The sequence below is a fragment of the Pelophylax lessonae genome (assembly GCF_965119305.1).
Source record: "Pelophylax lessonae genome assembly, chromosome: 5".
NCBI lineage: Eukaryota > Metazoa > Chordata > Amphibia > Anura > Ranidae > Pelophylax > Pelophylax lessonae.
In genome coordinates this window covers 356,042,395-356,055,404 of record NC_138772.1, presented here as the reverse complement: position 1 = coordinate 356,055,404, position 13,010 = coordinate 356,042,395, and the positions used below count along the sequence as shown (strand labels likewise).

The 13,010-nt window shown below is 41.0% G+C and overlaps 1 protein-coding gene across 1 annotated transcript in view; it reads left to right on the top strand.

The window, feature by feature from the left end:
* The window catches only part of CTDP1 (CTD phosphatase subunit 1), a 289,118-nt gene that overhangs the window by 139,596 nt on the left and 136,512 nt on the right, over positions 1-13,010 (top strand). Inside the window, exons 7-8 of the mRNA XM_082258480.1 lie at positions 3,337-3,503; positions 8,169-9,224. Of these exons, the coding sequence (XP_082114606.1) occupies positions 3,337-3,503; positions 8,169-9,224 (1,223 nt within the window). The remainder of the gene's footprint in view (positions 1-3,336; positions 3,504-8,168; positions 9,225-13,010) is intronic.

The following is a 13,010-nucleotide window of genomic DNA, read 5'->3' as shown; positions in this document are numbered from 1 at the left end:
ACTAGCCATCCAGAGCGGCAAAGGTTTTTCCTTTTCCCTCGTACTTTGACAACATGGTCAAAGGGAATGGAACCGCCCAAAGCATCCCCCTGGGGTACCTAAGCGGATTGCTAGGCGCTACTCCTTTGAGGAGTCCCTTATAAAAAAAAGTGGACTGTGCCACCTATGGTGGACCCTCCGGTCTTAAGACTGAATAAAGCTACCATGATCCCAGTGGAGGATTCCCCGTCCTTTAAGGATTCGGCACATAGAAAGGCGGAGTCTGTGGCCCACAATATGTACTCCCTGGCGGGGTCTGCAATAAGACCGGTGTTTACTGTTGCCCTTGTCTCACAAACTTTGACTAAATGGGGTAAGTTGCTACACCGAGACCTGGAGGGCAAACCAGTCCTCCCTGCCTTTGCGGAGCTGTTGGACCAGCTGGTGCAGGGGCTGCAATTTGTTTGCGATGCTGTGCTGGATACTGCTCCCATATTGGGCTGACTGTCTGTTTCACCAGTTGTCCCCCGGCGTATACCCTCGTCGCAGACGGGGTCCCTCCTTTTCAGCATGCAAGAAGTTTTTTCGTCGCTCAGGGTCAGTCAATAAGGCAAAGCCCTTAAAGACTCCCTCGGGTGGTTCCAAGCGACCCTGGTCTGGCAAACAAAAATTGAGATTTAGATTTAGATTGTTGTCCCGCAAGCTGTAAAATCTTTGTGCAGGGTGCAGCTGAGAGTGGCATTGTTACTTAAGTGACAGCGGGGTGTGAGATTGGCTGGTTCCTTGTCACAAGTTAGTGAGGACATGGATCTGATACCCGTGTCCGTCACACCAAGGACCGATCTTCCATGACATGCAAAAATCCAGAATATTGCTGCACTCCTTTGTAACATTATTGAAGTATTAAAATCACTTCACAGGCTTGACAGTAACATAAAAGGTAATGCGTTTTGCGCTAAAGTCAGCGCTTACCCAAACCTTGTTACCTTTTTATGTTCCTGTAATACCTGGGATTTGATTTTAATACTTCAATAAAGTTACCAAGGAGTTCCGCAATTCTGGCTTTTTGGATGTCTCTGAATCTCGCAGATGAGCTGTGCAGCACCCTGGGTTCCTGTTCACAACGTGTGAGAGTCAGTCACTTACCTAGAGCGGCATGTCTTTGGCTTCACTGACCGATCTTCCATCCTGCTTTACAGTCGCTGGCTTTGACGGCTTGGCTGTTGAACGCCAGGTGCTGAAGGATGGATGTTTATCTGAGTCCGTGATTCCTACACTAGTAAAATCTAGGAAATCTACTTCTAGGAGGATCTACCATCGTACGTGGAAGAAGTATATTGCGTGGTGCTAGTCTCTTCGAGTTCATCCTTGCTTCTTCTCGGTGGCTCAGATCTTGACCTTCCTTCAGGGGGGGTTAAATAGAAATTGGCCTTGAGTATCATCAAGGGTCAGGTGTTAGCTTTGGCGGTCTTCTAACGACCTTTGGCCACACACTCCCTGGTGCGGACTTTTCTTCAGCGTGTCTGACATTTGGCTCCTCCAGTTTGGTCTCCGTTGCTGCCAAGGGACTTCAATTGGTGCTTTGATCCTCCAGAAGCCACCCTTGGAGAATCTTCGGGAGATTCCCCTGCTTACGCTCTCCCAGAAGATGGCCTTTTTTGTGGCTATCGCCTCTGCGCGCAGGGTGTCGGAACTGGCGGTGTTATCCTGTGGTTCACCTTACCTGGTGATTCACAGAGATAAGGTGGTTCTTCCCCCCTATCTGTCGTTCCTTCTAAAGGCTGTTTCTGATTTCCATTTGAATGAAGACATTGTGTTGCCTTCCCGGTGTCCCAGGCCTAAACATCCTTTAGGCCTGGGACACCTTGCATGCCTTAGATGTGGTCTGGGCAATTAGGGTGTACCTGGCAGCTTGTTTTTTTCAGATGTGCTCCAGTTGTTTTGGTTGAGCTCCTGTTGCCTGGTTGGCTACTGTTTAGCCTTGGGAATTTTTTTTGCTGTTCTCACCCCTCATTTTTAGCACTGCTTTAGGACGTCCCAACAGTTATGAAGATCTGAAGCGGTGTCCCTCAATGAACGAAAGAGAAAATGTTATTTTTGACTTGCTATAAAATCCATTTCTTTGATGTTCATTGAGGGTCACACCACCTACCCCTCTGTGGAGTTGGCTTTCTTCTGACACTGTTTTGTAACAAAACCGAGTGCCTATAGCTAAAAGTGAGTGTATACCCCCTGGGACTGCCCATAGGCGTAGTCAAGCTTTTTCCTGCCTCCTACTCCTGTGTCCTACTCCTGTAGGGGGCAGAATAACCCAATGTTTAAGAAAAATCAAGAGCTGTGTCCATCAATGAACATCAGAGAAATGGATTTTACGGTAAATCACATTTTTTTGCTAGGAAATTTGCTTAGAACCCCAGCACATTATATAAGCAGTAACCCTAGATAATAAAATGGCGGTCATTGCAATATTTTATGTCGCACTGTATTTGCGCAGCAGTCTTTCTAAAGCAATTTTTTGAGGAAAAAAATACAGTTGGATGAATTAAAAAAAAAATTAATAAACAGAATCTTGCAGCTCTACCACCTGCCTGTCCATAAGGTCTGCCTGAAAAACTGACGGGCGAACCTGATTGGGCCCCTGTCAGATGGGCTCTCCAATCATTCTTTACAGGCAGACTCTTCATTTTCATGAGATTTATATGCAATATCTGTGCAAAAAAAAAAGCAAAACAAATGCATATCAGAATTCTTAGATTCAAGTCTTCTTTATAGAAGACTTGAGAAAGGGAAAAAATGCACAATGTGCCTTTTTTTTTTTTATTGAGAACTTGTCCATATTTCGACTTGGTTTTATTTTTTATCTTAAAAACACAATGTAACGACCACTTTATCTATAGATTTATTTTTGACTTGCAAAATTTTTTTTTTTATCACCCCCTAATTTGGATGATGATAGACGATACAAAAGCCAAAAGAGCGATAGCATATTTATAGCTAAATTTTGTGTAGCTAAAACTTTTTACATCAGTTTTTCATACTATTTTATTAAATGTTTTTGTTTTCATACTGCCACCTTCACTTTTGCTGCCATGGTTGCAGTGCCAAGCAAAAGGTTGTTTAGGGATACTAATGTTAGCTTTGCAGAGGTGCTTGCAGGTTGCCATGGTAGCTGGAGGAAAGGGTATCAGGATATTGTCAAACTTTCTTTTGAAAGACTTGCTTCATTGCCTAGGAAAATGTTTGAATCTTATTTGTAACACTGAAGGAATCCGATGTTTTTGTGGTGTTCAATACTTGGCATTTTTAAATGGAAACTTTTTTGTTTGTAATGTCATATTTTGCCTTTTTATTTTTTAGGAATCTTTTTCCTTGTGGAGATTCTATGGTTTGCATTATAGATGATCGAGAAGATGTGTGGAAATTTGCACCAAATTTAATTACAGTTAAAAAATATGTCTACTTTCAAGGCACAGGGGACATCAATGCCCCTCCTGGTTCCAGGGAGGCACAGATGAAAAACCGAGGTTAGTAACTTATGACTTTTCATTTATATAAAGTACTTTTTTTGTGAACTAGTGTGTACTTTAGTGTTTTTATTTTTATTTTATTAATGGGTGTCAAGAAGTTGCTGAGTGATTTTACACATGCTAATACAATATAAATTTAAAGAGATCATCTTTAATACCTTTTTTTTTTTTTTTTTTTCTGCTTGCAAGATGCTAGCCTTTAAAGCAGACAAATGAGCAGTTTTAAACCAAAAAGCAAACATTTATTTTATTGCAGCTAAATCTGCTAGTATATCTAGCATCCTCTCCCCCCAGACTGACCATGCGGCTGTCTGCTTTGTGCTCCCTGTTCACCTTAATCGTGACTGGGGGCACTCTAAGTGAGGTGTGTAAGTGGCCAGATCACTGGTTGAAAACCGAAATGGAAAGACTTAACAAGGAAAACGAATGCAGCCACCACATTTATTAATTGATAAACTCCTATATTTTACGTTTTGGGTTTATTACAGCTTTACTCTAAGACAGTGTGATTGTGCCTGGCTCCAGCCCCTTCCTCCTACCACAACTAGATATTATTTTTTGGCTGTGCAGGGGTAGCACTTTCTCCTTTCTTGAGTGACATTCCACACACCTGCACGCTCAGACCCAGCGGAAACCTTCGGCACATCTGTGTCTTTCCTTTGCGCAAGCACGAGACTGTAAAGGAAGTCCTGGATCTCTCTTCCTGGGCATGTGTGAGCACAGGCTTGGCAGAGCCCATATGCTCATGCCCAGGACTATAGAACATGGCAATGGAGGAGGCAGACACACAATTAACCTCTAGGTCCCTAAGTTTTTTTCAGTTTTATAGATGCTTTGATCCTGCAACACTGCAAGACAATCTTCTATACTATATTAAAAAAAATATATATTAACCCACATATTTTTCAAACCACGCTGATTAAAAAATAAATTGCAAATCGACAAGTAAAAAAAGATTCAAAGTAAGATTATTCAGTCTGTGCATTATTCAGTCTGTGCATTATCTTCCCATTAATTCCCAATCAGCATGTTAAATAACGGAGAAACAAAGACAATTTGAGGACTTTTTCACTGATTGGCAATTAATGGTAAGAACTGCCACAGCTGTAGTAATCTTGCTATTCATGGTAGAGAGTGATGGGTGTCCTGGGAGCTCCACTTCAAGTCAAAGCCTGCTGTGTAATGGTGAATGGCAGTCTCGGCCTATACCCACGCCAGGCCATGCTCCCAATGCATTTAACTTCGCCCAGTGGCGCTTACTCATGGGGATCTTGCTATTCATGTTTCCTTTTAAATTCATTCACTATAGCAGCTTTTTTTCATTTATTGTATTTAGGTTGACCATGCAGAAACACTTACGTGTTTGGGCACTGTTATTTTTGGCACACAATCCTCAGGCCAATAATTCTGGCAAAAAATCTTGTTTTTTGCGTTAGGTTAGTCTAAGTATGTGAAAATCCCTTGCCAAGGAAGTCACTGGTGTTAAGATGCTCCTACTCCACAAGAAAAAGCCAAATGTGGGTCTTACAACTGTACATTTACATTTTAATAAGAAAATATTCCTGTTTGCAGATGGCTATGGTCGATCTGCAATGGTTCTACTGTATGTAGGAACGTAGCCCACCTGTCTTCTTCTTTCTTGAGATGGACTAGGGTCTATGGTATTTGTAGTGTGCACTGCTCATTTCAAACAAACAGAAAGGGGGCAGAAAAGGAGAGGTTTAAGAATCAACTAAGGATATTAGGAGGCAGTAAAACTTAATAAACCATTTAATAAAAAATGAATTCTTGGTTTATTAGGTTGTAAACTTGTATGGATTATTTCTAGAGAATATGGATATTGATTAGATGGGAACCCCCACCCTGTCCCACGAATGCGGAAAGGGCAGGAGAAATAATGGGGTTTAGTTTGTGCCAGTCATCAATACACAAATATATAAAAGCCAGAGGGTTTTTATTGATGCATCAAATATTAAAAACCAACATAGACATCACAGTGTACATTTTTCCTAAAAAGTGTATCCAATGTAACAATCGGGTATGTGCGATGTGGGTAATATAGGATCAACACGTTTCGCCCCATACGGGGGCTTCTTCAGGATCCAAATATGTAGAATTGGCACTAATACAGATATAAAAATAAATTTTAACAAGACAATAGACTAATCCAAAAAATACAATTTGACATATATATCTATAAATATAATCAATAATTCGTAGCATCTACATTCATAATCTACTAGCATTAAAACAAATAGAGACAAAACGATGAGAAAAAATATATAATATAGTATAGTTTAAAACATAATGTTCAGCAATTTACTAATTTAAAGAGATTATCATAAAAATATGCTTTTTGACAAGTAGCAATAGCCTGAAGTGTAAAGATGGGTTCACCGCTAGATGTCCGTATTCACAATCAAATCCACCAGCCATAGTAATTAAAAATAAAGGAAAGGGTGAAAGAGGATGCGCCAAAACGACCCAATTAGGCTGATAGATGCCTTTTTATATAAGAAATAAAAATACATCATCAGAATACCAATGATATACAAGAAACAAAACCCTATAAGTTCACAGATAATCTATATTGATCTGTACTTATTATACAGGGAAGCAAAGATATAAATATTAAGAGGAATAAACTTTCAAAAGTCCTCTGTGTCAACGACCAAGAGGGGTATACTATAGTGTAGGTCCAAATTTACGGAGAATAAGCCTCTCTCTTATACAACAGACATTGGTTATCCCATATACATCAGGCAATGGCGTCAGTCCTACAATCCCAGAGAAATAAGACAATTAGGAGCTTACCAAACAATCCCAACATGTTAGATAAAATAGGTCAAACATATAGACCAGTATAAAAGACTATACCTCTCCATCAGTCAGCTTGCATGAGCCAAACAATTGCAAGGCTGTGTTTGTATTATGCTGGTCCCGTCATCAACACCCGCCGTATTTCGCCTTACCAGACAGTCCGACTTTCAGCTGTGGGCGGAATAATCGCGCTTTTATAAAGCCACTCCTCGTTTCACACGTGTTAGCTAGACACCGACCAGTGTCTCACGCTCCCCACGTCGCACCTCGATAGCCAGGAGGTAGCCAGGGGGTTCTTTCCAGAAATTACGCAGCTAAACCTCAGGAAGTAAACGAAGCTTGTATGTACACTATTAATAAAAAGAGATATCCGGCCATAGTGCCACCGGCAATGAAATCAAAAGCAAATCAAATATATCAATTGCCATGCCCAACGAGGCCGCCATGTCAAAGGGATATTGATTAGTGTCTCTTTTTAAATCTCTAAACAGACTTTTCATGTCAGTCAGGGTACTGTTGGACAATGCCACAGTAGCAAACACTTCTCCTTTTCCTATTGGAGCCCATTCCACCAGGACTGTTGCTCTTTTAAGCATCACAAGCTTTACCAAGTTCTACCCAGTTTATTTTCAGAGGTCAGTTGAGCTGTTACTTGAGTGTTTGGTTTTGATTCTTTAACCCTTGTTTTCTCATAGGCCTGTGGGCAGTTCTGTTTACTATGTTACCCACCCCTCAACTTATTGTTTTGGTATGACCCATGGTCTAATAATACATGTCTTGTACTGTACTATTAGATTAGTAGGTTTTTTTCATTGTAAATTCCTTATCGTGAAATACAGTACACTGGCCTCTTCTCTGTGTTTTGATCGCGCTCCCTATTACTTGCTGGGTGGGGTCATGAGTATACTTTATTGGTGGCCCTAGAAAATCCTGTACTGTAACCCAAGACTCTCGGGGGGGGGGGGCTTAAATATAACTTCACTCAAAGTCAGGCACCGTGCTGAAGGGTAACCATTATAATTGAATAGGTCCGTATCATAAAAAATGTAAGTGTGCCAATATTCTTTGTGTAATTTTACTATGCTGTCTTGTCCAAGTGGTTTAGCATATTAGTTGTACGCTAACAAATTGAGTATATAGTGTTTACTGTAGATTTAGTTTGTTCAGCTGCTTTTTTTCTGCTTCAAAACACATGGAAAGAAGGTTATATGATTTTTAATGGCATGGCTCACACCAGTGCTTTCTGTTCCAGTGCATTCCAGTTCCAGAAAAAAAAGGTAGGACATGCTGCATTTTTCCCGCACTGGACTGTACTTGAAAGCTGTAAAATGCATCAAAATGCTTCAAAAATGTGTCAAGAACGCGCATGCAAAAAAGCATTTGGAACGCATTTAGACTGCGTTTCTATGGTGTGTACTGGTTCTTAATCCTTGCTGGCGCTAATCCCTGACGTTCCTTCCTCCATCACAGCTGACAACACTACCTGATGTTTCTGGATATGTGTTCTCACCTGTGGCAGTGCTTGAGCCTAGCAGCTGATCACTAGGCCTGTGTACATGACTGGCAGAATTACCCCACGCCTCCCCCTTGATGCTTACACTGGTGATTTCAATGCTGGCTGTGACAAAAGAAGGAACGGCAAGGGAGAGAGAGTAGGTAAGTTGTGTGCGTAAAGGGTTGGAGAAGCAAGGTGACAATGTCTCTTTAAGCGGAGATGGCACTTAAAACTTGTACCTTTTTTCACATTCATGCTGAGAAATAGAGAAACAATTTTAGAACAACATAATTACTGCCGTTTAACATTTTATATAAGCAGACTTTTTTCTTTTTCTTCTTGAATAGTAAGCTGTCCAAAATCTAGTGCGGTGCAGCCATCTGAACCACCTACACAGTTTTCTGGTCAGTCCAAGGACATACCTGTAGAAGAACAAAGCAATGGACTTGGGAAAGCCAGGAAAGAACTTAATGGTGATCCTCCAAGCAGCAGTCTTAAACAGGAGTCTGATGCTAGTGATGGACTACAAGAACAAGACTCTTTAAGTCAGCATACTGGCAGCATTTCTGATGGCAAGGATTCAACACAGCTGACAGAAGTTAAGCCACCTATTGTTCAGGATGAAAGGACGGTAGTTTCTAAACCCCTTGTAAAGACTGGGGCTGCAAAAGACTTAGACTTTGACCTTTCCAGTGATAGTGATAGTGAGACTGAAAATAGGAAAACACCATCCCCTCCTTCACATGGGAGTGAAAATGAATGTAAAATAAGTAAAAAGTCAAAACCTTTAGACCAGGAATCTGATGTGTTACAGGAATCCAGCACACTAGATTTACCTGAAAAACTGTGCACTGAGAACCATAACAGTGGTGAAAAACTGACATTGGAAGCAAAAGATAAACTGCTTACAGGAGAGGACAATATAGAGGTTCAGGGGGTGGATCAAGATAACCTTTGTGACTTGGGTAATGGTTGTACAGACAAGAAAGAGATAGAAACTGAGTCCCAAAATAGTGAGCAGTCTGGTATAACAGTTGGAGAGTCACTAGATCAGAGTATGGAAGAGGATGATGATGATAGTGATGTGGATGAAGATGATCATTTAATATACCTTGAGGAGATTCTTGTTAGGGTACACACAGATTACTATGCAAAGTATGATCAATTCCTAAAAAAAGAGTTGGAGGCTGCTCCTGATATTCGTAAAATAGTGCCAGAGCTAAAAAGCAAAGTTTTGGAAAACACAATGATTGCATTCAGTGGCCTTCATCCTACAAACTTTCCCATTGAGAGGACACGGGAATACTATCATGCCAGAGCTCTGGGCTCAAGGGTCAGCAAACAACTGGTTTTAAATGAGGACGGACCAAACCGAGTGACTCACCTTATTGCAGCAAGGGCAGGTAGGTGAACTACTGTTGTACAAAGCTTTAGCCTCTGCCCTGGTGTATGAAGGCACACCTAATTGTATTTCAGACACCGGACACTGACTTGTTTTACATTATTTTTGCAATACAAGAAAAGGAGGGACACAGAGCACAAGAGCTAGTTAGTTAACACTGACGTAGCGCAAATTTGCCTCCTTCGGCTTCAAGGTGTTGTGCCGGGGTGATGCCTGCAGCTACAAGCATCACCCGGTACTGTTTTTTTTTTTTTTTTAGAGCGGACAGGCGGCTTTCTTTTGATAACAACCAATGCAGCTAAGCAGCCGCTCGGCCATTATCACAAGCAGCGGGAGGGGATGTCCCGCTGCTCCGCTCGGGTCCTCTGTCCCACAGGGAGACCCGAGCAACCAGCCGGCCAGAGTCCTGAACAAAGCGGGATTTGGCTTTATTGATCTCCAATGTAGAAACTCGAAAGCGATGTCATGACATCACTTACAGTTACGGGGGCCTTAAAGGCACCAGATTTAAAAAAAAAAATGACAGTATTCAAAACGGCCAAACTTGGCGTTTTTATATGCAGTTTGGGATATTACCCCAACCTGCGCAAAACTGGATGAACTTAATCTCCTAAAAATGAAGCAGCCTGTTTTTATGTTATACTTATGTTACTTATGTTAAATATAATACAATAAATCAATCAATGAAATAAAATGTTATAAAGGTGCAGTGTCCATAAAGTGCATTGTCCACAGGTGAACCACCAAATATCTCTTAAAAACATGAATCTTAGAATTATCTTCATAAAACTTCTACCATCAGTGAGTAGATATTCCTGTGTCTTCCTTCACCAACATTTAGGCGCACACATCCTGCTCACCAGAACTACATGACCCCCACTACAGGTAGTCCTACAAAGCAAACAAGGCAAACTTGGCATTTTGAATGCTTTTAAGTGAAAAGGAGGGATTTGGGGTCTTAAAGACCCCAGATCCCTCCATAAAGGGTACCTGTCACTGACTTTTTCTTTCACAGGGATGTTTTTCATTCCTTGTGACCGCAATAAAAGTGCTAAATAAAATTAAAGGTAGTGTAAAAAAAAAAAAAAATACAATAAAATAAAGAATAACATTTTATCTTTTAAGCGCACCACCCCTCCGTGCTCGTGCGCAGAAGTGAACGCACACGTAAGTCGCGTCCACAAATGTGTACCGTGTTCAAACCAGACATGTGAGGTATCGCTGCGATCGTTAGAGCGAGAGCAAGAATTCTAAAACTAGACCTCCTCTGTAAGTAAACAGGTAACCGTTAAAGTTTTTTAAAGCGTTGCCTATGGAGATTTTTAAGTACCGTAGTTTGGCCACACTTGTGGAATGGTGACAGTTTCAAATCATGACATGTTTGGTATCTATTTACTTGACGTAACATCTTTCACACTATACAAAAAAATTGGGCCATCTTAACTGTTTTCTTTTTTTTTTTTAATTCATGAAAGTGTATTTCTTCCACAAATGTTGCATTTGAAAGACTGCTGCTGCGCATATACTGTGTGACATAAAATATTGCAACAATCGCCATTTTATTCCCTAGGGTCTCTGCAAAAAAATATATATAATATTTGGAGGGTTCAAATTAATTTTCTTGCAGAAAATACTGATTTTAACTTGTAAGCAACACATGTCAGAAAAAGGTTTAGGCATGAAGGGGTTAAGAGTGTTTCTCAACCTTTTTTCAGTCAAGGCACCCTTTTAAATCATGGACAATCTCGGGACACCCTTTTTATATTATGCACAATCTCGACGCACCCCATTCAAAAATATTCAAATAGTTTTACACAATGCAGCAATAGTCACACACGTAGGACTCCCAATGTTAAGAGGTGATTTATTCTTTCAAAGCAATATTTGCGTTGGTACCGACTAGTATATTCCAATGTTTCTCTTCTCCACCTTTTTTTTTTTTCTTCCATAACTCAGCTCATGTGATCCCAGTGACAGAGAGGGGCAGGGAAGGGTCAAAAAAGGATGCTGTACAGGTGACCAACATCCTCATCAACTGATGATGTAATTGGTTGTTAGGATGTCGGCAGCTAGAAGGTTATAATGGTGTACAATGAAAACCCCTGCCTTTGTGTAACTATAAGGCAGGCTTCACGACTCGCTGGCTTGTATACAGTTTTGGGCAATTTTTAGGCATTTTTCCAAGGCACCCTGGTTAAAAAAGGCTGGACTAAGATATTCTTGTGGTCCTAAAAATTGAGTCATTGCTATGCACATTTTGTTTTAATGTGTGAAATCAAATACCCTATTAAAATTCTTCCTTTAGATCTGTGGTGGTATGTTGAAAATTGTAGACAATCTCATGCGCTGCTTTTGATGCTTACAGGGTCGGCACAATAGCAGATTGTTTTCAAATGCGGAAGTGCTTTTAAATGAGTTAGACAGCCCATTCATGTGATGTGATTCACCTCCGTACTAATGAATTTCGCTCATGCTGTGACACCACCATTGGTGTCACTGACCACAATAGTAACCTCCAGCATTGGTGTTAGTGGATGCAAGAATGCCCGCATTGGTATCAGTTATTGCAATATTAACCCCCGGCGCTGGTGTCAGTGACCACAGTATTACCACAGCCATGGTTCATTTTGTTTTTAATGTTTTGAGATCTATTTGCTGATCTATTTGCTAAGAATTCATATTGACTTGTATAGAAGTATAAAAAAACAAAAACAAAGCACAAACTGGCCTGACTCTGTCTAAAAAGTCAGTGTACACTAGACACATGACTGCCTTATTCAGTGGTTTAGACATTATTGCAAAGCTGAACAGCTGTGTGATTAGGCCGTTATGCTAGCAGCCTTTTCTTGACCAAGGACTGGTTCTCACTGATGCGATGGAAGACATTGCATGTGATTCGCATCGCAATGCTGTGCAAATCACATGGGATGTCTTTGCTATGCGAATTCAGCCATACAGATTGTATGGCTGAATTTGGATTGCAGTCGAACCAAAGTCATGCAGCACCCTTTTTTTGGTCCGCACCAGAATCGGATGGCATGGGTGTTCACACCCATGCGACCTGATTACTGTCCGAATTGACAGTTCGCACTATGATATTTAAACTAATCTGGGGGTGTCATTAACTTTGAATTGACACTCCCAGCAGTTCGCATATAGCAGTGTGAACTGCATGCGAGTCGGGGTGCGATGCAGGAACCCGCAGTGGATTCACAGGGGTTCCCACAATGCACCAGTGTGAACCAGCCCTTATGCAGCATGCTTGCTTTGTAAAAGAAAAGCTAAAGCAATTCACTGTCCCAGAAGTAGTTAAAGTTGCTCTGCTATTTATTTATAAAGTGAAAAAAAAAAAAACTAAAACTGCCTACAGGGTATCCCTGCACAGAGCAGAATCCGTTGGCTTATTTTTTTTAATTTTCTGTTCAATCATCTTATTCCTTTTAAGAAATAGTTTGTCAAAGTGGGATTTCTCTAGCGTCCATTGACAGACGCAGCTCTTATGCTTCTTATACCATTGGGTTATGCTGCCCCCTGCAGGAGTAGTACTAGGCAGGAAAAAAAGCAATTCACCACGCCCATCGGCTGTCCCCATAGGCATAACCCACACACCCTGCTCCAACAAAACCGTTTGTTTCTGCCTAGTGAAAGAGTAGGACCTAGGTTTCCTTCCGGGGATTTCAGTCTCAGTTTTTTTTTTATTCTTTTACGAATAACTTGTTTTATTTCTCTTTACTCAATTGCTAGTTAGTTTTCAGGGGGATCCTCCTGGTGATCCACAAGCAATGCC